Raw genomic sequence first — 26,917 nt, 5'->3', positions numbered from 1 at the left:
TTCCAAGCAGAATATTTGTATAAATGTCTTAAGTTTTTGAATTGACCCTAAGTCACACCCCTCCTTGCTCTGTGTTCCAGTAACACTTGAACATCAATTGATTTCCTGTCGGTAACATTTAATTTAAGAATTGTTTCAGGGATCCTGTTACTCCCTCTATCTATTACCCTGATTATAACATTTGACTTTGCTTTAACAATGCGGGTCAGAGGGCACGGGGAATACTGGAAAGCCGTAAGCGTTGAATTAAACTTTGAAGCAGTGACATTTCCAAACCTTATGACCGACAGTTGAAATGCAGCCGTGCTTCATTCAGGCAGGTCTATTCTTACCACTCACATGATGACCCTATTTCTGTCCGGTCAATGGGGACCATGAACCACTCTGTAGACATGTTGAGAAATTAACACCCAAAAAAACCCAAGTCAGGTTTTTTTTATTTTTTAGAAAAAATAGTTTACAAATGATGCAGTCGGTACATCTTTCTGAAGTCATTCAACACAAACATCATTTACAGAACAAGCCCTTTCTCCATCCCATGAAACAGACACTTTTCTTTAAAAGCAGTGTATAGGTCTTTCTTACACCAATATTTACACTTAAAACTAAGTAATAAATATGATAAAAGGAGTATAATGTTTAAAAATAAAGATAAATATGCTGCCAGTAGGACAGGAGGCACTCTGAGTGATGTGGGTTGGACAGTTGGAAGCGTGAAGGTTTCAGCACGGCAGATTCCTCACTGAAACAGCATCTGACTGACAGCCCAGGTCAAGGTGTGTGACCTGGCCTCTGCCTTGCCAGCCAGTTTGGGCCCTTGTATTGACAGTTGGTATATAATGTTTGCTATAGCTGCATTTAAAAAATAACACTTACACTGCTGATATTGCACACTTCGCTGTATAATTTAGCAACTCTTATGTCCAGCATTGCTCCCTTAATAATGACGAGAGCATAGCGTATGTAACGTAAAGAATCCATAAAAGAAAAGAAAAAAGAGGAAAAAACAGACAGAGTCCCCTACTGAGAAATAAAGTGAAGTCAAAGTTCAGCACCCTTAAAAAGGTGTGTATTTCTGATAGTTTACAGTACACTGAGTACATCTATCTGCAGTCATTGTTACACGTCCTCTGACTGAAAACCCAAAGCATGATTCCAGTGACAGTGTCTAACCTGCCTCTGCCCTTTATTCTTAGAATATATTCTTATAATATACAGTATGTGGTAGTGTGTGCTGAGACAGGGTCATTCAAATATTACAGGGCACAGTTACTGTGCATTAGCCACATTGCATGAATTTATACGTCAATCATCAAGGTCTTAATGCTATCTGGATCCTGGTCTTAGGTATTGCTGTTTATATTATCTTACAAAAGAACTGTTGCCCTCACTCTAACCTCTGCCTTCCTGAGGGACGAGCAGCATAAGTAATGACCCATCTTTGCTATAACTGACCTTCTATCTTGTGACCAGGGTTCAATGTTTTTTTCACTTCAATCTACTGCCCAAAGTCAATTTTTACTTGCCCCTATCCAAATTGCTTTAACATAGTCCCTTCTTGTTGCCATGCAAGTGAGACGCTGTCGGCTCCTGTTACGGCACTCCTGCATCGTCTTTCAGAAACTTGATGTGCCTTTGAAAACAATGTTTTATTCACCTTGCTCTCAAACTTTTTTTTTTGCCCACATCCTCTAACACCACCCAACAAAAGTCCTTTTTCCATTTTGACATGAAATAGTAGGGAAAACACAGAATCAGAACCTTAATTAGTATCATTGGTAACACCTGTGTTTACCCTACTATTTCATGTGAAACTGGCTGCTGGGAAAAAGGTATATTGAAATGCTTTCTGGCTCTTTAGCTCATAGAGTTTTGGTTCTGAGCGTGTGCAACTTTCAACAGAGATGTGAGGGAAGCGGGATGGCTCACTACTTAGCTACTTCCAACATCAGCTCGGAAAAAACGTGTTCAATTCCTTTTTACCACTTCTACCACCAAATCAGGCCAAGTGAGTTGCTAGCCCGACCTGGCATTTTGCTTGGTCCTGGCACGCCTTATTGTTTTCAGAAATGGTGTTAGTTTCTTGGTTTCATTTTCATTGTACACCAAGAACCAGAAAGGTCAGGAAATGTGTCATGATGAACAGGCTACTCTCATTAGCATGTTGCACTGCAGTAACCGTTTGAACAAGTAAGGGGGGACTAATGCCTGTGGTCTCTCTTGACACAACTGTGGGCAATGTGGTTTGACAGCACTGTTGGGCAATGGATCCAATGCCCAACCGTTTCTAGAGCTGCAGCTATTAGTCGGATAATCAATTAGTTGAATCTAAAGGAATCAGCAACTATTTCAGTTGATTAACTGTATCGTTTCAGTCATTTTTCAACCACAAATGCCAAACATTCTGTGGTTCCAGCTTGTCAAATGTGATGACTTGCTGTTTTCCTTTGTCACATATGACAGTAATGGTGAAACTGTAAAGTGGCTAACTTCCTGTCCTTTCTTGCAGTTTGCTCGCCACTTCACCACACTGACATTCTGCTGTGGAGTTCTCTCTGATTGGATACCAGGAAGTGTATTCTCTGTTTACTGCAGGAAGGAGGGACTGGGAGACCATGTTACTGACTGATCTCTCTATAGCAGTGACGAATGCCTGAATGAATGTTTGTGATTTTAACAAGCACCTTTAAATTGAATATCTTTAGGATTCATCAAGAACATAATCTGCAGATTCATAAGTGATGAAAAAACTGTTAGTTGCAGCCCTACACTCTTTTTACAATCTTATGTTGCTGAAAAAGGAGTATGTAGCAAGCAGAACCTGAAGACTAAGATAGTGCTCTGCAGGCATTACCATCTGTGGATCACTTTCTAATTCATAACACGTGAGACAAGCTCTCACTGAATACTGTATAATCCTTCTCCACTGAGATTCACATCAGATGTGGGTCAGCTGTCGGAAGGAAGCGCGATGCCCTGCGTCTGGCGACCCAAGTAAATGAGAGATTACGAATGGACCTGTACATGTAATGGGGGTTGACCTGGGATGAGCAATTAACTGGCTAAGCTCCCGGCTCACTGTCCCCACTGACCAGAGAGCTTCACCTGAAGTCAAAGTTGTTTTCCAATCCCGAATCTGCACAGAAACGCTAACTTCTTGCATGACGCTTGAAAACATTATATTAAGAGAAAATAAACATTTTATGTCATCCAAACTGACTACAATGTAAGATTTAGTCTTGCATCTTTTATCGCCACACCGCAACATCTAGCAGCTTCACCTAAGCCTCTGCAGCACCTGCTAAAACAGGGTTATTGCCTTTAATCCATAGTGATAGCCAAAGAGTGACAGGAAAGGGGGGAAAGAAAGGAGGGGATGACATGCAGCAAAGGGCCACTGGCCGCTGCAGCAAGAACTCAGCCTTGGTACATGAGCTACCTGGACACTGATATGCAATAAATAAATCAATCATCTACTATACATCGGGAAATCTGCACACCGAAGCGAAAAATAGAGTTGACCCTTGCAGAGCAGAATATACAATGTACTGCCATTATTTGTCCCATCCCTATGGTTGACCATTGGTCCCTGATGGAAAGGGGACAAACAATGATAGGAACTGGCTTTTGGAAGGTGCAGCAGCTTGTGGAATTAACGTCTGTTCCAGCGGTAGCAATGCAGTGGTTAGAGCAGTGGCGTTAACTACTGAGTGTAGCTATGTTCACAGATGTGATGACACACTCGCTTGACCAGTCATGACTGGCAGCACTGCTAGGTCATGGTTTCCATGGAGACGCATTCATAACCTGTGAACAGTCCACAGATTCCAAGTTCTGATAATGGAAATGAAATGGAAACATGCGTTTAGCACCAAGGTGAAAATGAGCTGGTGGATCCACATCAGTTATACAAAGATGAGACGGGAAATTGTTGGGTGATAAACTTGGTCATTGCTGTGAGAAAGGCACTGCAGTTTTCAGTAAGTACACAGGTAGTCTCTGCTTTCTCTCTACGCTCTAGTTTGTCTCTCTGGCATTGGCTTTGTGTCTGTCTGTGTATCTGTATTTGTGCAGCGAGGGCGACACTACGTGTGGTGAACCTCATGGAACATGAGCTCGCGAGGGATGGCCGTCTCTGTGCCGTACGTGTTGGCGGCACGACGCTCAAACGCCGAAACCATCTGCTTCACCACCTCGTCAAAGAAGACGTGAGCTAGCTGGGAGTGGAGGAGGGAGCGGAACTCGAAGGAGATCTGAGGGGGGAAGGAGGTGGGAGAGGATAAAGTTAGCAACTGAATTTGGTCAGTGTGTGTGTGTGTGTGTGTGTGTGGGTTTGAAACTGATCCAATGTGAAATATGACACTTGCAGCTGCAGACACACCAAGCTCAGACACATGGAAAAACCAACATGTGATCACAGACAGAGCAAATGTCTTTATTTAGCATGTCAGCATACTGCGTCTACTTACAGAAAAATCCACAGTGCAGGTACGAGGGTAGCCGGGGAGGCCGGGGCTGAAACGCCAAACCGTCTCCAAGTGGTTGAACAGTTTCGCCTCTGAAGAGGAAGCCTGACCAGAAACATAGAAAACATATTGATTGCAAATTAAAAACTAACTTTATGGATTTCTAATAAATGAATAAATGCCCTTGAAAATGATTTGTTTCAAAGTACCAGAGTACATGTACAGCTCTGGCTCTGGAATCACTGACTTAAGGGACAATAACAGGGGAAGGATTTGTTTAGGATTTAGTCGCATCTTGCCTTGAAGATGAAGTTTGCATCTAACTGAACACCACTCTGGATGTGACGACCTGGGAGTGAGTAAAAGTAAGTGTGTAGGACAAACTACTGGGACAGCAAAAAACAACAGCCAGTGTTTGGTTTGTCTGTCTGGCTACTGTAGAAACATGGGCAGTTCAACATGGCAGACCTCCGTAGACAGAGGAACCCGCTCCTCTGTAGATATAGGAACAAATCATAAGTTCTATATTCATATTATATATATATATATACACTAATGAAAATACCTATAAATAGTATATCATTCGACAATAGATCTTCCTAAAGTACACACTGGACCTTAATTTGATTTTACAAGCTGACTCTGTCATCTGTGAAATGAATGCAAATAGAAGAACCTTAATGCTGACCCATCTTGCAAGAACCACACGTAGGAACAAGTATTAGGGACATTCACTATTTTTCTCAGACTTTGAAATAAACTAAATTTATGAACTAAATGCAGAAGAAGTCCAGACCTGTCCTACGAGTCATGTACAAATAGGCTGTGTCTCATTCATCAGGGGAAAACAAATGAGTGAATTCGAATGGCTTAATGTGAATGAATCTAGAGTTTGAATACTAGATTTTATAGATTGTATGTTTTGTATTGGTATATTATGGCACATCAACTTGAACATTTCAGTAGTTGTTGAAATATTCTTAATATAATATAAAAATGAGGCCCCCTGTATTTAGCGAACATGTGCTGGGAGGCAGTACCTTACCTTGACCAGGTGGGGGCGTACTGTAGTCACGAGGGAGGTGTAGTTCTCCACCACAGGTGGAAATCCCACAGTCAGTTTGGCCTTGCAGAATCCAGCTCGCTTGAACACCACTTCAGACTTCTTACACCAGGGAACAAAGAGGCGGTAGTTTTCCACACCTGCCACCACCTCGTATATCTCCTGCATGGAAAACCTGAAGAGTCGTGGATGGGGAGGACAGAGGGTTAGGATTGGTGCAAACGTGTCAGAGCGTGGATGAAGGTCAGCAACTGTGACATAACACCAAACACTAAACAAGGCTCGCACAGACTCATAACCCAGTTCAGTCTGAACTAGGTCAATGAGGGGCAGAGAGAGAAAGGGTGGGGAGGAAAGGGGAGAGACAGAAGGAAGAGACAGCGAGAGGCAGAAAGAGTGCAACATAAGAGGAAGAAAAGGCCACATGTAGTGAATGAGAGACAGTATCCCACACCACGGTTACATAACTCTATCACTGCTGCCGCCTGCGTCTATTTATACAAGCAGGTTTAGTGATATTGACCTCTCTATGGGACGCAGGAGGACATTTAGTGCGTCACACACAAATGCATGTAGAGCCTCAGATAGGGCACCAGCGCTCAAATCAGTTATTCACACGTACGGAGAATTTAGGAAGGCTTTTTAATAAGATGTATATTATTGTATGCTGCTTTCTGTAAGGTGTATAGAGACTTCTGTGATCATGCGCCGTAAACATTTTTTTATCATTAACACTGGACAGGGTTGTCAAACACGTGGCCCACGGGCTAGAACTGGCCTGCCAAAGGGTCCAATCCGACCCACTGGAGGACTTTGCAAAGTGTGAAAATGACAGAGAAGCAGAGGTGGATGAAGTATGTACTGTCTTTACTTAAGTAGAAGTACTGATTCAACATCTTTACTCAAGTAAAAGGGAAAAAGTACAGACAGGACAATTCTAACAGCTACCTGAAACTTCCCATGGGATCCAGTCTTCTACTCTTGTCTGCTACGTCCTGTCTTTGAGGACATTTCTGTTGTTTTGGTCATGTTACATCTGTCATGCGTAATATGCACCTGTCTTGATGTTTGGAAGGAGTTCAAGATGCAAAATAAAAATGTATCATTTCCCCTCAAATGCGTCAAATGAGCCTGCTTTAAAATGTAAGAATGGAATGTATGGATATTTGTGTAAAATGTAGGGAGTAAAAGTAGAAGTACAGTACAGTACACAAGTAGTATTTTCATGTATCTATAGTATAGTACTTAGTATTTGTACTTACATGTACCATTATTCCTGATTTGTCTAACAGTAAAATACTATAATGTAGTTTCCCATGTGATCTATGGATTATAATGCACGTGGAAAAACTGTCAGATTGTTGAAACTGCACTACTTTTGTGACTGTTTTCAGAATGTACTTCTTCACGTTATCATGCAACAGTTACTGGTCTGGCCCACATGAGGTCAAACTGTGCTGTATGCAGCCAAAGAACTAAAATGAGTTTGACACTCCTGAAGAACACTGTGAGCTCTAATTAAACCTAAAACACATTTATGATATGAAATAACACAACAAGTATCAAAAACGTTTTACACACAAAAGCATTTTATTTATTTTTTGGGGGGCTTTTATTGCCTTTTTGATAGAGACAGCTGGAGACAGACAGGAAAGGGGACAGAGAGAGGGGATGACACGCAGCAAAGGGCTGCAGGACGGATTCGAACCCTGGGCTGCTGCAGCAAGGACTCAGCCTCAGTACATGGGTCGCCAGCTCTACCCACTGAGCTAACCGGGCGCCCAATAATCCCTTTTTTAAAGTTAAAAGCGCCTTGAAGACTCACCCAATGATGCGTCTTCCCGAGTACCCTTCTCTTTGGAGAGGGAATCACCAGGTTGAAGAAAGCTGCGGCGGGCAACATGACGCACGCCCGCGCAGGCTGCACCCAGCAGGGAGGCCCGCGAGTCATCAGGATCCCACATGAGACAATAGCTGGTCACAAAACAAACAGCAAGAAGGAAAGAATGAATACGTATGCTCTATGAACCCCGAGGGACAGCAGGCCCAGTACACCTGAATCTGTTTGGGTGTTTCGACAATAATCCGCTTGTTCCTCTGTTACCCTTCATTGTACAATGCTCAATTGCTTGTTTTTCCAAGCCTACGTTTATGTAACAAAACTAAATGGGACAGGAAGTCCATCAACAGAAAGCCATGCTGCTAACAGCATATAAGACTGTAAATCCAAGAAAAGCTTTATGGTGGGGAGCAAGGACACTCGAAAATGAGCCTTCTGCCACACCTGCAAACATTTTCATTCAAGTAAAAAGGGGTCACAGCCTACAGATGCAATAAACAAAATGGAACACAGGTCAAGGGCACCCGACTTCAATTACTAAGAAATCACGCCACCCTAACGCACCTAGGCCTGCTCAGCCTGGTTTTCTGCCTCCTGCCTACATTGGCTATACACGTGTACTTTCTGTTTAGCCTGTTGCAGATTGAATGAATGATAGGGTTCCAGCGCATTACAACAGTTAAATAGATGGAATAGTTCAACAGCAACTACTTTAGCCTGACTCCAACTGAAAAACCTCATCTTATGATGACTTCGAATAAATGAGTACAGCACTAAAAAAATGAATTCCGTCTGCAAAACTGCTGAGCTGAAATAGCCAACCCTACTACTTCAATAGATTAAGAGAATGTATAGTTATTACTAAACAATTATGATATAACATTGGACTCGTCGCACAAGGAAAACAACATTATCCATACGTTACAGTACAGTTTAAAAAATAATAAACTATATAGATGACACAGAATCTTGTATGCCATACGTTTCCATAGCTCTCGACTCACTTACGTCTCAACCACAGCCAGGCAGTGAGGCCTGCTGTAAAGACTCAGAAATGGAAGTCAAATCTCCGCCAAGTCTTTTTTTAAACGTACAAAATGTGTTTCCTTTGTGCTCATAGGTATTTAAATTGCTTTTTGGTTACATTTGACTATTTTGACAGTGATTACGCAGCATTACTCATGCAAAAATAGTACATGATCTGACAAAAAGATAAGACATAAAGAAGTCACCTTGGGCCTCTGGGAACTACTTATGCAATTGCTATTCTTTTTCCACTGTTGTGCTTTAACTGATCAGAAGCCCATGGCATCCAGGGGCGAGCTAAAGGTGGCAGTCGGGTGTCAAATTGCGTCAAATTTAACATCATTTAGATAACATTTAAAAAAATAACATTATATATAGTCACCATATAATCCATTATGTTCTGTTGTAGACACATTTTAAGACTAAGTGATTAAAAAAAAGAGTTCATTGATCTCTAATACCCCTTAGATATTTCTATCAGTGTTTTACTAATGTGCCACAATAATTATGTCAATATCTTCAAATTGTTCGGCTTTCCAAGCCAAATAACATAATGTGATGTGATTAAATAAGCAGATATTTCTGCCACCCCTTAAAGTCTCCAGGACACCCTCTGGACCCCCCATGAATATTTCTCTAGATCTGCCCCTGCCTAAGTCAGATCCTCTTTGACACCAACTCTATTAACCCTGGATGGGTTACCTCTACAGGGTCTATAAACATATAACTCTGGTGTTACCGCTCCCATCGGCAGGCTGCAGGGTACTGCCACTGAACACTACTGAGGCATCTGTCACTGACACATCTGACACTTTGATTTGTCTATTGTGCCTGGCTGTCACCCACAGCACCTGGGGCACCCTGTACCACAATGTCCCTGGCAGTGCATGGTTTGGCAGCCCGACAAAGCTCTCTGGGCATATCTTTAGATTTAACCAGTCATTATGCCACCACTTAATGTAATGTGACAATATCAATGTCATCAACTATTCTGTGCTGCTCATCGTGTGCTTCTTTCAATTACTGGTCCATTACCGGCCCGCTGGTCACTTCAAAGAGAACCCACCCACTACTACCTGAAATGTGATCCAGCTGACACATGGTACTGGCCTCACACTGCCAAGTCCATGTAAGTGAATGGGTGCAGATATGGAGAATTATGGTTGATAAACTGGACAAGACCAGGATGTGATGGATAAAGAGCAAGCTCTCACAAGTTTAATAAGGCAATCTTCCAACAATCAAGGTGAGGAAACTGTTGGTGAAATGTTGCCAAATTAAAACTATGAGTGCTTGGAATATTCTGTGTGCAAACTTGCTCTCTTTTTCCTGGGAAACACTTCCAAGGAATTTGCCTCCTTCCAAACCAATGTGCCAGAGGCTAACTTGGATTTCAATTGTTTTTCAAGTTGTTAGAGTAATGGTGGTGGTCAGCTGGCATAAAAACCCGTTCCTCTGTAGGATTTTAAACCACGGACCAAAATGGAAGTCTATTGCATAACGCCGTGCTCTTGCAGCAGCTGTTCTCCTTACACATGCCTATATTTATAACCTTGAAGGTCCTGGGCAAGTTAACATGGTTAAGCTGCAGTAGGGGAATGTAAATTGGTACACTTTTGAGACACTTTACTATACCCAGGGTTTCTTATGCTTCAACAGGTTAAATGTAAGAGTTTTAAGACCTTTAGGACCATTATGAATGCAATTTAAAACATGAAATGTTGTATATGAAAGACAATCAGTTTTGATTCCATATCAGCTTTGTTTTGTATCTTTAGAATATGACACTTTTTTCCCAAGAACACGTTTAAGAGAGAATGAAAAATGCAACTTTATTAAGCGAAGCCATTTTAAAGAGGCTCAAAATGTATTTAAGACATTTTAAGGCCTACAATTATTGGATTTTTTTTAATCATTTTATGATGCTTTCACTTTTACTTTCACATTTCAGAGGTAAATGATGTACTTTCTACTCCACTACATTTATCTACAGTTAAAAAAAGATATACAAACTATATTATCAGTTTATAACTATTGTGCATAATAATAGATTGCAATAACATTATCTAAAATAGTTAAAAATGGCTTGATCAGCTAGATAACACAGCTGTACTTTTACTTACTACAACTTTAAGGGCAGGACTTTTTTTCACTTCTAGTACACACTCTGAAGGCTCTATCAGCACACTAGGCTACTTCCACCAGTGTTGGCTGGTGTCATATTCTACCTGGAATACATTAGACACATGATGCAACAGGCCCCGCTGACTAATTACGATGTTGTTGAAGGAATCTAAAGTTCTAGAAAGATACTATCTGACTGACAACAATATGCGGGCCACACAACGCGTGTTCCAATAGGGCTAATAAACCAAACAAGGTACACGAAGAGTTACGTTTGTTAATGTTAGCTTTAACCCCAAACAGTCTCTAGCAGAATGTCTCTGCTACTAACGCTGCCTTTGCAAACATTTGTTATTGTCAGAGGTGCGTCTGCTCCTACACTTTCCAGCTTTAGTCGAGAAATATAAGGTCTAAAACCGTACCTTACGTTGTTCCTAGTCTGTATTTCCCGGGTGGCTGTAGAAGGTAACTGTTTCATGCACTCAGCTACTTTCCGCAGGCTCCGACTACCTCTCGCCATCGTTCTTTCTTTCACGGATTTCTTCTTCACTCTCCTACTAATGTCAAGTTGACAGACATCAGTGCCCGCAGGTTTGTCCCGCCCCTCTCTGAATGCCGGCCTACCATTGGAGGACCCATGACAAGGGAGAGTTTTCACTGGCCAGTTTTGCGGTTCGTCAGCCGAAATTACTGACGTCTTTGCTTCGCGCGTGCACGAACGCGCACACGCAAGAATGTCACGAGATGTTGGCTCAGGTTTCGGCCTATGTTCACTTTGTACATTCAAGTTCAGTGGAGCCCGGTGTGACGTTATTCACACACCTACTGTGTGGTCATTCACTGAAACTGTTTCAAACGTTGCCCGCCATCTTTGAAGCTATTATTTTGGCTTAATTAGGCTAAATATTATATACGTATTACAGTTAGTACAGAAGTTCGTTCTTTGATGTTATGTTGATTCTGCTTTAGGTGGTCTGGTTTGGAGTGTATGTGAAAGCAGAGCAACAGTTGACTGATGACTTACTGTGCTATATACAATACTAGACATGTGCTACAAATGCTGTATTATATACTACTACCACTACTACTACTACTATAATAATATTACATAATATATAATTACTACTACTACTACTAATAATAATAATAATAACACTTTATTTATATAGCACATAGTGAGAACATGCTTTTTAAGGAGGGAAAAGTCATAAAATCTGTATTTAAGCACACTGCCACCAGATAAGGTTACCTCTCAGACTGGAAATTTATTTCAAAGTGCAACTGGAAGGAAAGCCATAACCAGAAAGTGGTGAAAACCAGACATTCCTACAGTCAACAATTGGGTTGATATTATTTATGATGTATTTAATATGGAATTAATCACTTTTTCCATTAGACTGCAACAGGAGCAGTTTTTGAAAAGATGGGAAGGTTGGACTGTGTTACCCCTTTTTGTTTTGTTTTTTACCTTCTATCTTCTTTTTATTTGAGTATCATGAAGGCACACCCCATCACTCTGATTCTACTTCCTTCAAGTTTTTTCCATTTTTGTATTTTACCTGCTATTTTGATACCAGTATGTTTATTTAATTTGTTGGTCCTTAATTGCTTCTGTGTTGTCGTTTAAATGTCAGCTCTGCTCCAGTCTGGTATAACTCTGCTTCCCAGATGAGATTTGGTTTCTACTGCTCTATGATAATGATGGTTTACATTGTCTGTATGGACCTTGGTATAACTCAATAAAAAGAGAATAAAAAACCCCAAAATTCAAATAAACACATAAAATTAAATCAGAAACAATCACATATATTCATATTACAACACATCTGTGGGCTATATGGAGTAACAACATATAACATATATATAACATATTATTCATACTATTAATTACACCATTCTTTGTACTGCTGTGACAATATGACTGCTGTGACAATATGACCTGTATATAGATTATATTGTATTTTATTGTCTAAGCCCTGTCTTTAAGGAAGATATATCTTTAGGTTTGGTTATATTTGTTGAGCTTGTTTTCTTTCTTTATGTGTGTGTTTTTTAAAATTGAATCATTCTGTAAATTTGCACTGCATGTAAGTATATTTGGAGCTAAATTCTTTATATGTGTCAACATACTTGGCCAATAAAGTTGATTCTGAATTTTATTGTGTGTACTGATCAGCTTATTATTGCTCTGATTTTTTGTGTTCTAAATTTAAATTTGAAGCATCCATTTCGCTTATTAAAAATAACAAACATCAAAAATTGACTCATCATCAAGTCTATTTGAGGACTGTATAAAAGTAACTCTAATAATAATAATAATGAGGATGATGATCGTGTAGTTGTTTTATACAGTAAGTTTTATGTTTGTAACATTGACATATAGAAATAAATGCAAAAAAAAGTGGTACAAAGTGCATTTACTGAAGTAGTAACTACAGTACATGAATAAGCTATAAGTAAACATTTGAGTTTACATTTCATATTCTTACTCCACTACAATGTATTGTACTTTTTACTCGACTATATCTATCTGACATCTATGGTTACTCTTCAGATTATGATTTTAAATACAAAACATATGACCTTATTAAAAACGATGCATTGTCAGATACGTTGTCATAGATGAAACTACCCAGCAGTATATAAATGAATTCAAATTAGCTCAATGTAGAACAGCACTCACAAAAAAATGCATCTTACATATTAATGCATCAGTAATAATCTCATATATGTAATGTTGTTCACTTTGGAAAGAGCATTCTACATAATGAAGACTTTTGATACATTCTGCCTCTAATACGTGTTGTGTTCGAGACTCACACGGGTCTATAGGAGTATTTATCCACTGCGGTATCAGTACCCATAGACATACAATACAATGCGGCGTCTATATGTCTATGTCAGTACCTCCTTCTACCAGTACGCTTCCTGTCCTTTGTAAACTGCTCTGAGATCTGCTTGAAAGAGACGGAACTGTGGATTAACGCGCTTCCGGTTTCAGACTCGACAACCACCACCAAAATGGCGAAGATCGCCAAAACGCACGAAGGTAACATTTTTGCAAAAATAACTACTAAATAGCTTGTATTTTACATTATTTTTCACAATTTTACAGGCTAAGAAATTATGTAGTTTATGCTGCGATGTCTGGGGCACATATTACAGTATGGATGTATTGCTTTAAAGCGCTAGAAGCAGCAGGCCATAGTACGACGCAACGCGGACAGCTTAGATAATGGCGCTGGTTGCTAGCTGTTTTAGCTCGCTAGTTAGCTACCGTCGTCATGCACTTATTAAAATGTTTTCTAGATGTATATAGAACTTCGTCACCACATTCACCGACGTGCTGTAAATATGTTTTACTGCGCATGCATTATTGTATGACTCTCTTAAGATTATCACAATTTATTGGAGTTTAAATGCTAATGTGGCTAACATGGTTAGCAATAGCTTCATTTAACAACACCACACGTTACACAAACGCGCAGGGATCTGTTGAGCTATTTGTGTCACTCCGCCGTCGTGCTCGTTAAGCCTCTGTGTCGTTTAAATAATCAAACTTCGATAATTAGTTTGTTTATTTTACTGTGGAGTCAGATTGTTTGGTCATAATGCAACATCTCATCGTCTCTTGTTTGTTTTTTCATTCCCCGGTAGATATCGAGGCCCAGATCCTGGAGATCCAGGGGATGAAGGCTACCCTGCTGGAAGAAGGAGAGCAGGGAGTAGGCCTTGACTCCACTGGCTTTTATGACCAGGAGATCTATGGCGGCAGCGACAGTCGCTTTGCTGGATATGTCACTTCCATTGCTGCCAATGAACAGGAGGATGTAAGTATTTAACAAACCTAGGGCATAGAAAAGTTTTTTTGTTTCTTCTCTCCCAGGTAGTTGCAGAGTTTACAGATGCTTCATCCTTTTATTCCATTGCATGTGCACATTGTTTTTGGAGCTTGACTGCTCCCCCTCTTGCCTGTTGCACATGAGCTAGAGGAGCCATTTTTTTTTTTTTTGGTGAGATTTGACTAGACTCCTGTGTCTCTCTTTCCTCAGGACGATGAAGAGGATTCATCAACAAGCTTGTTGGGACAGAAGAAGCCAGGGTACCATGCACCAGTGGCAATACTCAATGCCATTCCTCAGTCAGACGAGCAAGTATGTGTTCATTTATTCTGTCGCGAATATCAAATACATTCTGAGTTTTCTAATAAGTCAGAATTAAAAAAAAAACGTTTTTAGGGTTCCCATGTAGATATCTATCTATATCTATCTATCTATGTCTCCTGGAAACCCTATACATTTGGGCACTAGTTTTCCAGACATGGAAACACATTAAAATGGTTTTAGTTGACCAAATATTCTGGAATAATACTGTGTTGTTCTGGAAAATGTGTATTCTTTATTAGCTGTGGCCAAATTAATGTAATGTCAGGGGGAAAACTGTAGGCGATTCAGAAAGCAAAAAATTACTTTCTGAATAGTCTACAGTTTTAGTAAACAAGAAACATGGAGTGTCTTATAAACACTGAACACTGTTTGTGAGCAAGTGCTGTCCTGTACTGTCATGAAGAACTCCTGGAAAGGTCCTGAAAAATGAGTCCTTAAAGAATGGGATCCCTGTTTTTGGTTTCTTTCTTTTTTTGTTGTTCCACAAACTTACAAAGAGCCTTTTTGGCTTTTGAACTGCACTCACACTCTTTATCCCATCTTGCTTTTCAGTATGACCCATTTGCAGAGCATCGTCCGCAAAAGATCGCAGAGCGGGAAGATGAATACAAAGCCCGGCGCCGACAGATGATCATCTCACCGGAGCGTCTCGACCCTTTCGCAGATGGTAAATTTTGCTCTTTTTTGTCTTCATTACACCGTCCCCATTTCCTTCCCCTTTTCACGGTTCACTGTTTTTGTGACCCCCATGACTACCAATGGTTTCACACTCATAGTTTTGCTGTTAAACCCTTCGACCACAATGCAATAGCTTGCCTCCCAGACATGATGCCTTCCCTGTGGTCAATCCTTTGTGGTCCAAGAACATTTTGTGTCATTGTACATTTTTCTCCTATTATATGATCTGCCTTTGTATCGTCTTTCAACTTTGCAACACATGGCGTGTGGGCTCATAATTTATCTGGAGTACTTTGGTTGGGGGAAATATTGTTGTGATCTCTGCAAAATGAAAAGTTATCATCCTGGTGTGTGCGTTTTTAAAATCAAGTTAAAGCCATTGTAGGGTTACCATGTCTTTTAGTGGGAGAGGTGGTTAGGTGTTCAAAGGGGTAATTCACCTAACAAACGTGGGTCGCAGATGGGTTGTGTGTGAGTCGAAGGGTTAACAATCCCATGTGAGCGTTAGCCTAGAGTATAATGGGAAAGAGCAGGGTCTTCTTGTCGTAGTGTACAAGGATGAAGAGTGTTAGTTTTAATATTAGCGAAGGTGTAATTTACCTGCCAGTGACCTGTGCTATGCCATGCTGAGCCCACCAACTGATGACAATAAACAGAGCATTAGATCCCAAGGCAGGCAGTGGAGAGACATATGATGGGTTACTTTGGCATAGTCAACCCAGAATTCAGTCATAAACTGAATTTGTCAGTCATTTGTCTTTCCAGTTTCTCTTTGTCCGGGCTGTAATTTAAGCATCTTGTGGTAACTCAACCACCTCTGTTGGCTTGTCAAAGTTGATAGATATGCAAGGTCCTTGGGCCTCAGCATAGGAACACTGCATCGCAAGATAGTTTCAACCTACTGTTGAATGAGACCAGCTTTTCTTACAGACCTGAGGATGATAGTTTCTAGCCTTAGAGTTTATTTAGCTTATCACAAATGAACCATTTTTCTACTTATGCAAGAATTCAAACCTGTGCTTGGCAATGGCATTGGAATTGGCAATAATTATGAGTCAGCTAGCTTATCTTTCCATTTTTATTACATAGTCAGTTCCCCTGGCAAAGTGAGCTTAACTGGCCTGAGAGTCTCAGGTTTGGTCTAGGTAGGGCTTATCTGAAGCCTGCATGTAGAGAGAGCTCTTTGTACAAAGTTGTTGTGTAAATATATTTTTATTTTACAACTCTCTCTGTAAAATAGAAATATGTTATCAAGAAAAATTGTGTACCGCAATACCACAGGCCCATACTAACTGTCCTTAATTTCTCTCCTACAGCAGTACTGCTTTGCCAGTCCTGTACTGCACTCTGTTAAGGGTGCAGCAACTCATCCTGTGTAGGTTATGGGGAACACAGAGAACTGTGCACTTGTCAGTTTGGTCAGGGTCCACTGGCTGCTTGTTTGGGGCCTGTGAGGGGAATCAGATGCAGCCCAGCTACAACAAACCTCAACCCCCAAGAGCCTCTTAAGTTTTTTATTTGGCTTATCAATTTCCAACAAATTTAGATAAAATCCTCCATGCATTCATGATGGAAAATGACTGCCCAAATATTTGACTACATATCTTATCCTTATATTTATCAGTTACCTTTTGTCCTGAAAAGGAAGTCAAGATCTAAATGTATGATGATTGAATAATAACCAGTGCTGTTATGAGCTCTGGCATGTCATATTCTCATTTATGTAGTTGGGCTAGATTTATAATAATTTTTTGCCTTATTTTTTATATTTGAATGCCAAAGCACATACTCATATTTTTGTAATGTAGTAATGTCATTCCTAGATGTAGCCTCAAAATCATGACTCTTATGCTAGTATAGATAAGTGGGAATCTGGACCACAGGGTCTCTTATGAATTTTTTATAGTTATGCCCCGAGAAGATACTTTGTTTTGAGTGCCGTAAGTCAATGCAACACAGGTGGTATACTGTTGTGTGTGAGTTCAAACCCTTTTCCAAAGTGTTACTAATGGTAAAGAGAAATTTTCTAGGCTTCTTTTCTGCCGGTTGAAGTCTGACTGCAGAAGGACCCTTGGCACTGAAAGTGTACGTATTCTGAAGAGCACAGCCCAGGACCCCTGCATCAGTGATGGCTATAACTTCTTAATCCACTTTAAGAAAACACCACAACCTCAGCTCTTCTCTCTATGTATCTGCTTGTTTTTCATTAGAATGATATGACTGTATGTAAGAGAGACAAATGTATATTTGTATGTAATTTAGTAGGACTTTTTGTGAATCAGCTGTTTGTAAAAACAGGAACGTAAGTTAATCTGTTGGTAAAGAGAGTCAGGGTTAGCTGGCTGTGTTTGTGCTTGCTGTGTTTGTAAAAACGTGGGTCCCTAGAGCGTATACTGATGAGTGTCCTATGTTCTTGTTCGTGCTCTTTCGCGCAGGGGGCAAAACGCCGGACCCCAAGCTGCAAGTCAGGTCGTACGTGGACGTCATGTTAGAGCAGAACCTGTCCAAAGAGGAGGTAAGCAGTGCTTTTCTTTTACATGGACTGCAAACTATTTCTCCTCAAGTTGTTAGTTGTTAATCCTTTTATAGAGTTGTGTCATCCTGACGTTTGTGCATTTTCTGCATGCAGAGAGAGATTCGTCAGCAGCTGGCAGAGAAGGCCAAATCAGGGGAGCTGAAAGCTGTCAACGGGTCCGCCGCCAGCCAAGCTGCCGCAAAACGTAAACGTCGCTGGGACCAGACAGCTGACCAAACCCCCTCTAATGCTACACCCAAAAAGATGTCCAGCTGGGACCAGGCGGACTCCTCTGCTGAGGTGAGCCACTTAAGTTTCAGCGTGTTACTGCTGGATAGTACCTTAAGTACCTTTCAGTGGGTAAAAAAATATTATTGTCAGTTACTCAGTATAATGTAACTTGGTAACTATTCTCGTGTTGTTGATTGTTTTATTATTGATTTTTTTTAAAATCACATCATTTCTTTGTTTCTGGTCCCTTGTAGACTCCAGGACACACCCCTGCACACACACCTTCAAACAGCCGATGGGATGAAACCCCTGGCCGCCCTAAAGGCAGCGACACCCCAGGGGCCACTCCCAGTACACGAATGTGGGATCCCACTCCCAGTCACACACCTGCCGGCGCCGCCACCCCTGGCAGGGACACACCTGGCCACGCCACGCCAGGCCATGGCGGAGCTACAGGAAGTGTACGCAAGAACCGCTGGGACGAAACCCCAAAGACAGAAAGGGAGACCCCCGGACACGGGAGTGGCTGGGCTGAAACGCCACGCACAGACAGAGGAGATGAGTCGGTGGGTGAGACGCCAACGCCAGGGGCCAGTAAGAGGAAGTCTCGGTGGGACGAAACCCCTGCCAGTCAGATGGGATCCTCAACACCACTGCTTACCCCAGGAAAAACTCCAATAGGAACACCAGCCATGAACATGGCCACCCCAACACCAGGTAAATACGCCTTCACTTTTTGTTGCATTCATCCCATCACTTTTTTAACATGACTATATGCAGCTTTTAATGTACACCACCCTGCCCTGTAGACTAAGAAAGAAAAGAAGGAACTTGTAGAAGCTAATGGATATCCAAACAACAATGTTTTACTAACATGAATCCTCAAGTGATGTGAAATGAGTTTCTTCTTCTGTTTTCTTCAGGTCACCTGATGAGCATGACTCCAGAGCAGCTGCAGGCATGGAGGTGGGAGAGAGAAATTGATGAGAGGAACCGGCCTCTCACAGATGAGGAGCTTGATGCCATGTTCCCAGAGGGATACAAGGTCTGTGCTCTTTTATTGTCCATAATTCTCTAGTGGCAAAAGCCTGACTAAATATTATTTAAAAGCATTCACAGTACTGACAGAACAGTACCCTTTTCTCCTCCACAGGTCTTGCCTCCGCCAGCAGGCTACGTGCCGATCCGCACTCCGGCCCGTAAACTGTCAGCCACTCCGACTCCTATTGGAGGCATGACAGGCTTCCACATGCAGGTGGAGGACCGCACTACAAAACAGATGAATGACCAGCCTTCAGGAAACCTCCCCTTCCTCAAACCTGATGACATCCAGTATTTTGACAAACTGCTGGTGAGCATCACATTTGTGCGCACAACATATACGCAAAAAGCTGTAAAATCAACAGCTGTGTGTTTGTCCCGTCTGAAGTTCAACACGTGTGTTCTTGTGCTCTTGTATGTTTGCGTTAGGTGGAGGTTGATGAGTCCACGCTGAGCCCTGAGGAGCAGAAAGAAAGGAAGATCATGAAGCTGCTACTGAAGATTAAAAATGGAACACCGCCCATGAGGAAGGTTGGTCGCCGTTATTTCCTTACTTTGAACAATCATATACTTTCAATACCCCTTTTAAACATCCCACAAGGCCCACAATTTTCAGTGTTTCCTAAAGTTCCTCTAGTCCATTTCTTCTCATGTCATAAATCAGCCAAGGAGGCTTGTAATAGCATAAAGCACAAAAACAATACCTATTGCAAGATCAACACCCAGCACTAAGATTGCATGTGACTGCAGTGTGAATATTTATTTGCTAAAGAATCTTTTCTGAGACACTGCTGCTTTCAGTAGAGTTTGGAGTGTATACGATCATAATCTGCTGGGAGCAACAGACAAATCATCACATCTGTTGATAGCAGATCTAGTCTGTCATCATCTCACTGACTGATCCCCTCCTCTTGTCCTAGGCCGCTCTGCGTCAGATCACAGATAAGGCTCGTGAATTTGGAGCAGGCCCCCTGTTCAACCAGATCCTGCCATTGCTCATGTCGCCCACCCTCGAGGACCAGGAGCGCCACTTACTGGTCAAAGTGATCGACCGCATTCTCTACAAACTGGATGACCTGGTCCGACCATACGTACACAAGGTAGGCTGAGTGTGGAAGATGTGCACTTATTTTGTGTGGATTGTGTTCGGGGAACTAACCTGTTGGTTTTGTGCACAGATCCTGGTGGTGATTGAGCCCCTGCTGATTGATGAAGACTACTACGCCAGAGTTGAGGGCAGAGAAATCATCTCTAACTTGGCAAAGGTAATGTGGAACACTTTGTGCAGAATTTGTGAAGTTAAAACAGTCTACTTCCTGCGAACTATTCTCGCCTGTTCGACCAGTCCATGGTCAGATCAGGGCTAGTCGTTCGCTAGATGAATACCAACATGAGAGCTAGCAGACGGGACCTTTATGCCTCGTGTGTTCTCAATCTGCACCCGTTGGTTACAATCTATTGCCAGAATTTTGTCATTTATTGCTTTGATAGACATTAATCATTGCCACAGTTATGGTAGATGACGGTGTCAGTCTAACTGAATATTGGGGTGACCCTAGGGTCTTAAAACATTTTTTTTTCTATGTCTGAAATATGGTTTTGGCTGGTCTTAATGGATTGGATTAATTCATAATGGTATTAATTTTCATTTTAATGACCATTTTATGTTGGCAAAATAAACATGGGAATGAACTAAACATTATGTAATTACAGCAAGGAAAGTGTTTAAAGTGTATTGTTTAAAACATTTGATTTAGAAAGCTATGTTTTACGCTTTATGATGACCTGGTCAGTAAATGAAGATCTGGCGATAACAGATATTTGACCTTTGTTTCCATTTCCCGTCCGTCCCAGGCCGCTGGTTTGGCTACGATGATCTCCACAATGAGACCTGATATCGACAACATGGACGAGTATGTGAGAAACACCACAGCCCGAGCCTTCGCCGTGGTGGCCTCTGCTCTCGGCATTCCCTCTCTCCTGCCCTTTCTCAAAGCCGTGTGTAAAAGCAAGAAGTCCTGGCAGGCGCGACACACAGGCATCAAGATCGTGCAGCAGATTGCCATCCTTATGGGCTGCGCCATTCTGCCCCACCTTCGCAGCTTGGTGGAGATCATCGAACATGGTCAGTCACAGTCACATGTAAAGGGGTTTGCAGGTTTTTGTAGACTTACACCGTTGATCATTGTCAACAATACTAAATGAAGTTCATTGCAGGCTTTTAGGTTTTATTTTGACATGCAGAGACATTGTTTGTGTGTTTTTTTTTTTTTTCTTTTCATTTTCAAGTTGTCACTATAGTCTAAACCCTAAAACGGCTTTAAAAAGCTTAAATTGTGCTTGGAACTGACAGTAAAACCTGCAGACACGGCTCATAACTTCTGTTATGAAATTTGTTCAGTCTCTGACTGTTGGTTTTGACTGTGTGATACCACAGGTCTGGTGGATGAGCAGCAGAAGGTGAGGACCATCAGTGCCCTGGCTATAGCTGCCCTCGCTGAAGCTGCTACACCCTATGGTATAGAGTCCTTTGACTCAGTCCTCAAGCCACTCTGGAAGGGTATCAGACAGCACAGAGGGAAGGTAAGAAGCCCGTTTTGAAACAATACAAAATCTTTTACAAAAGCTCAAGTTTTTGGAGGAAACAACCAACTATTGCAAGATCAACACCCAGCACTAAGCCTGCATGTGGCTATAGTGTGAATATTTTCTTGCTATAACGTCTCCTTGGAGGGGCTGCTGCTGTCAGTAGAGGTCAGATGAAAGACTCTTAATACTCTGCTGTCAGCGTCAGACAAATACATTTATTATTCAGCTCTACAAGCCACAATTGATGAGCTGAGCTTGTATTCACAATGCATTTCTTGCCCTTTGTCTCCAGGGTCTGGCTGCTTTCCTCAAAGCTATTGGTTACCTGATCCCTTTGATGGATGCTGAGTATGCAAACTACTACACCAGAGAGGTGATGTTGATCCTCATCAGAGAGTTCCAGTCCCCTGATGAGGAGATGAAAAAGATTGTACTCAAGGTAAGGCATGGGCACAATAAGTGATGTTAGGTGTTAAACTTCTGTAGCTTTAACCGTGCTTCTGTAAAACTCAGCTGCCTTCCTGCGACTCATTCTCGCCTGTTCAACCACTTCATGGTTGCATCAGGGCTAGTAGTTCGCTACATCAACACCAACATGAGAATTAGCAGAGCTGGCGTCTGTGTCCTATCTGTTCTCACCCTGCACCCGTTGGTTACATTCACAGGACCAAAGACACACCTTGGTGATGCTCTCAGGCACAAGTTTCAGTCTCTGACCTGTAATTGTGTTTTGTCTCATAGGTGGTGAAACAGTGTTGTGGCACAGATGGTGTGGAAGCCAACTACATTAAGACCGAGATCCTGCCCCCCTTCTTCAAGCACTTTTGGCAACACAGGATGGCTCTGGACAGACGCAACTACAGACAGGTTAGCAAACACAGAGCGGTGTCCTTGCTGCAGCAACCTGTGGCCCATGGCTACATGTGCAATAAAGGCAAAAAGCCCCATGAAAATATATTTTAAAAAGTAAATTCCAGGTTATTTTGCAAACACTGTACACGTTTCTGAACTGTCTTTCTCCTCAAACAGTTGGTGGACACCACAGTGGAGTTGGCCAACAAAGTGGGAGCAGCAGAGATCATCTCTCGCATTGTTGATGACCTGAAAGATGAGGCAGAGCAGTACAGAAAGATGGTGATGGAGACTATTGAAAAAATCATGGGCAACCTGGGCGCAGCTGACATCGACCACAAGCTGGAGGAGCAGCTGATCGACGGTATCCTGTACGCCTTCCAGGAACAGACAACAGAGGTGAGAGCAGCGACACTCATTAGCAGAATAAGTAGAAGAACAGCTTGCAAAGTCAAGATCTTCCAGTATAGGAGGAACCCTCTTTACAGAATGTTTTTTCCTTTCCCTACAGGACTCTGTGATGCTCAATGGTTTCGGCACAGTAGTGAATGCCCTCGGGAAGCGCGTGAAACCCTACCTGCCTCAGATCTGTGGTACGGTGCTGTGGCGTCTGAACAACAAGTCGGCGAAGGTCCGTCAGCAGGCTGCTGACCTGATCTCCCGTACAGCTGTGGTCATGAAGACCTGCCAAGAGGTACGCTACAAAGACACATGCACACACAGATTCAAAGACCTACACTGTTTGAACTTATTTTAGAAACTAATGCGTGTTCTGCTTGTCCGTCACTGCAGGAAAAGCTGATGGGTCACTTGGGTGTGGTGCTGTATGAGTACCTGGGAGAGGAGTACCCTGAGGTGTTGGGTAGCATTCTGGGAGCACTCAAGGCCATTGTTAATGTCATCGGTACGTATCCTACATCACTTAAATCAACAGTCATTGCATTTTGAATGATTAACCTGTTTTGCCTTGCCGGTCATTTTCTAGATTTTGGGATTTAGAAAAAGGAAACTTGTGGATAACTGTAGTGTCATGTTGCTTTCATTGCAGGTATGCATAAGATGACCCCACCCATCAAAGACCTGCTTCCTCGTTTGACTCCCATCCTGAAGAACAGACACGAGAAGGTGCAGGAGAACTGTATCGATCTGGTGGGCAGGATTGCTGACAGGTCAGTGGCACAAAGCCTCAGATTGAAGCTATAGGAATGTGATTGCAGTGTCTTTGAGGCCTGTACCTTATCCTAACTGCTTGTTATATTTCATGTATTTTAGGGGTGCTGAGTATGTGTCGGCCAGGGAGTGGATGAGGATTTGCTTTGAACTGCTGGAGCTGCTCAAGGCTCACAAAAAAGCAATTCGCAGAGCTACTGTCAACACGTTTGGTTACATTGCCAAAGCCATTGGGTGAGTCTTTATCCCCTGATAATTTAATGAATTATTGAGAAATCATTAGGAATGATTGTTTTATACTGCTGCAAAATATGAAGTCCTTTCTGGTTTTTCACCACACTTTCATACATTCATACAATGGTTGTTAAATTGTAAAGTATATACTATTAAAAGGCTGCATGATATGATATTGATATGACACAATTATATTGTCAAATATTGCAACTGCGATATGATTCACGATTAGCATGGGAATTATTATTTTTGCAAATGAATCAATTATTTTCACTGAAAAATGTATTATTATATTATATATATTATTTATTCTAAATAAACACCATATACCAATAAACAGGTTTTCTTCAATCTAGAGAACAACATTTGTAGACCAGGACATCTCTGCTGAACTACTACCTTTATTATATTGCTGTTTGTCACACATTGGACCTTTTATCAAACTGATGAATTGTGCAGCCCTGCAGAAACCCTGTCATGTCTTAGTTAAGAACTTCACTGTTCTCTGCAAATGCCATCTTAACTAATCCTTTACCCCGCCCCTTCCTCTTAGCCCCCATGACGTCCTGGCCACTCTGCTCAATAACCTGAAGGTACAGGAGCGTCAGAACAGAGTGTGCACCACTGTGGCCATCGCCATCGTTGCAGAGACCTGTTCACCATTCACAGTGCTGCCGGCGCTCATGAACGAATACCGCGTGCCCGAGCTCAATGTGCAGAACGGCGTGCTGAAGTCCCTCTCTTTCCTGTTTGAGTACATTGGAGAGATGGGCAAAGACTACATCTACGCTGTCACTCCACTGCTGGAGGACGCACTCATGGACAGGTGAGGGTTTCTGTATACTAATGATGACAAAGGGACATTGCAAAAACCCTGAATTCCTCAGCTTTGCTCATTAGTTAATCACTTTTTGGTGTCAGTTAAAGTTTAGCACTTAAGTAAACACATGGCTACTGATTTAAAATGTCCAGGTCAGTTAAAGCAGGAACGGTTGAGCCTTGACCCTGTTTTTGTGTCATCCTGCAGAGACTTGGTCCACAGGCAGACAGCCAGTGCTGTGGTCCAGCACATGTCTCTGGGCGTCTACGGTTTCGGCTGTGAAGACTCCCTCAACCACTTGCTCAATTACGTGTGGCCCAACGTATTTGAGACGTCGCCTCATGTAATCCAGGCTGTTATGGGTGCCCTGGAGGGGCTGAGGGTCGCCATCGGGCCCTGCCGCATGCTGCAGTACTGCTTACAGGTCAGGACCATCTCCATGAATGGATTAACATTTCATTATCATTATTATTGTAATTACAATGATAAACATGATGATGGTTCATATTATCATGTCTTACTACACCCACAACCCTATTTTTCCAATCGCATCCCCATCCTGGTAACGTTTGATAACTACCATACCATCACCTCCACCCTAAACCCTTTAACCAAAGGCTATGTTCACACTACAAGCTTGACCGCTCAATTCTTATTTGTTTGTCTGGCTGTTCACGTTACTTTTTAAATGTGGCCCGTATCAGATTCCAGTGTGGACAGCTTAGATGATCCACGGGACGAATGTCTATCTAGAATGATGTAAAATCAATGCATTCTGACTGTTCCCACTGAGGTCACATTGCAAAGAATCAGACCTGTATCTGATTTGGACCACATATGAAAGTGATGCTGAATCAGAATTGAGAAGATCAGATTCTGTCTGGTTTGTGCCGTTCACACTGTCATGGAGAAACAGATTTGTCTGCAGTCTGATGTCCAGAGTTTATCAAGGAAAGGAAATAACACAAATTGATGAATAATAAAGATGAATCAATGAATTGCTACGTGTATAAAATAATGAGCTCAGACATCCCCCATGGGGATATCTTGTTTTCAGTCCAAACCCCAAAGATATTCAGTTTAATGATATAAAACAGAAAAGCAGGAAATCTCCATATTAGGGAGGCTTAAAACAGCGTTTTCTGCCATTTTTGCGTATTGAATATTATTATGAATATCTGATACTGAAAATATTTCATTATTACCTTTTTTTTTTTTTAACTGATCATTGAGGCTCTAGTAGCAAGCACCATAACACAGCTCTGAAGTTCCTCCCATTGACTGTTTAAACTATAAAAACAAAGATAACGATACTAAGAGGTTGAAAAAAGAGGTTGGCTGTTGATTACCAGGTGGCCAGATTCGGCTGCAGTGAGCTGTACTAAAGTCAACTCTTCAACTTAAAGCGTTGGATTAGTAATTGACTGTAATAAACTCATATTGTATTGCTTCTTTCTCCAGGGTCTGTTCCATCCGGCCAGGAAGGTGAGAGATGTCTACTGGAAGATTTACAACTCCATCTACATCGGCTCCCAAGACGCCCTCATCGCCCACTACCCACAAGTCTACAACGACGAGAAAAACATTTACGTCCGCTATGAGCTTGAGTATGTCTTGTAAATACAAATGAATGTCCTCTCCACTTTTCTCCTCCATCAACTATCACCCTCCATCGTTGTCTCTTACTTTGGTCTAGGACTGAGTTGGTTTTTATTTAGCAACTGTTGGTGTCTCCCAGGGCGAAACAAGCCAACACAGAACAAAGTTGAGCCTCTTTTTGATGCCGCCTGTTGACCCTGAATTGAAAATGAGCGTAAAATAAGGAGAAAGAAAAGAAGGAACATTGTAGAGTCTGTATGTATTTTTTTATTTTTACTTTTTGAGTGTTCCCTGTAAGGAATGGCTGAGTTTAGCCCAGCCTTGATTGAAGAATTCAGAGCAGTCATCACGATGTTTTAAATATTTGGATTATGTTCTGTGTGTGTGTGTACTGATAGGCCTGTACAGGCTGCTCCCTTTACACACCCTCTCCTCCTTTCACACCTCTGTTCTTAGATTGTTGCTTTATTTAACCAAATAAAATGTTTGTGTATAAAATTCCA

The 26,917-nt window shown here is 41.8% G+C and overlaps 2 protein-coding genes across 4 annotated transcripts; one reads left to right on the top strand and one right to left on the bottom strand.

Moving 5' to 3' along the window:
• Window positions 1–403: 403 nt before the first annotated feature.
• On the bottom strand, window positions 404–11,113 carry coq10b (coenzyme Q10B). Its single transcript, XM_035676364.1, is given in 6 exon segments — window positions 404–4,253; window positions 4,470–4,571; window positions 5,512–5,704; window positions 7,355–7,378; window positions 7,380–7,503; window positions 10,937–11,113. Coding segments are annotated over 6 exon segments (714 nt in total). The 5' UTR covers window positions 11,040–11,113; the 3' UTR covers window positions 404–4,085.
• Window positions 11,114–13,433: 2,320 nt separating this feature from the next.
• sf3b1 (splicing factor 3b, subunit 1) lies at window positions 13,434–26,917 on the top strand. 3 transcript variants are annotated; one of them, XM_035677123.1, is made up of 24 exons: window positions 13,541–13,568; window positions 14,177–14,349; window positions 14,572–14,673; window positions 15,238–15,352; window positions 17,799–17,878; window positions 17,993–18,178; window positions 18,364–18,826; window positions 19,033–19,154; window positions 19,263–19,460; window positions 19,580–19,681; window positions 20,071–20,250; window positions 20,329–20,415; window positions 21,005–21,275; window positions 21,588–21,733; window positions 22,032–22,178; window positions 22,481–22,606; window positions 22,769–22,990; window positions 23,103–23,285; window positions 23,384–23,495; window positions 23,640–23,760; window positions 23,864–23,995; window positions 24,549–24,821; window positions 25,023–25,239; window positions 26,277–26,917. In XM_035677123.1, exons 1-24 carry the CDS (start codon window positions 13,541–13,543, stop codon window positions 26,433–26,435), a joined length of 3,945 nt encoding a protein of 1,314 aa, XP_035533016.1. In that variant the 3' UTR covers window positions 26,436–26,917. The 3 variants fall into 3 exon arrangements, with proteins under 3 accessions (XP_035533018.1, XP_035533016.1, XP_035533017.1); XM_035677124.1 differs by lacking the exons at window positions 13,541–13,568; window positions 14,177–14,349; window positions 14,572–14,673; window positions 15,238–15,352 and adding an exon at window positions 15,588–17,448; XM_035677125.1 differs by lacking the exons at window positions 17,799–17,878; window positions 17,993–18,178; window positions 18,364–18,826; ... (15 more) ...; window positions 25,023–25,239; window positions 26,277–26,917 and adding an exon at window positions 16,680–17,774 and having other exon boundaries at window positions 13,434–13,568.

Source organism: Morone saxatilis, unplaced genomic scaffold (genome assembly GCF_004916995.1).
Source record: "Morone saxatilis isolate NCDOM2014 unplaced genomic scaffold, NCSU_SB_2.0 Contig5, whole genome shotgun sequence".
NCBI lineage: Eukaryota > Metazoa > Chordata > Actinopteri > Moronidae > Morone > Morone saxatilis.
This window is presented reverse-complemented; position numbering and strand designations above follow the sequence as displayed.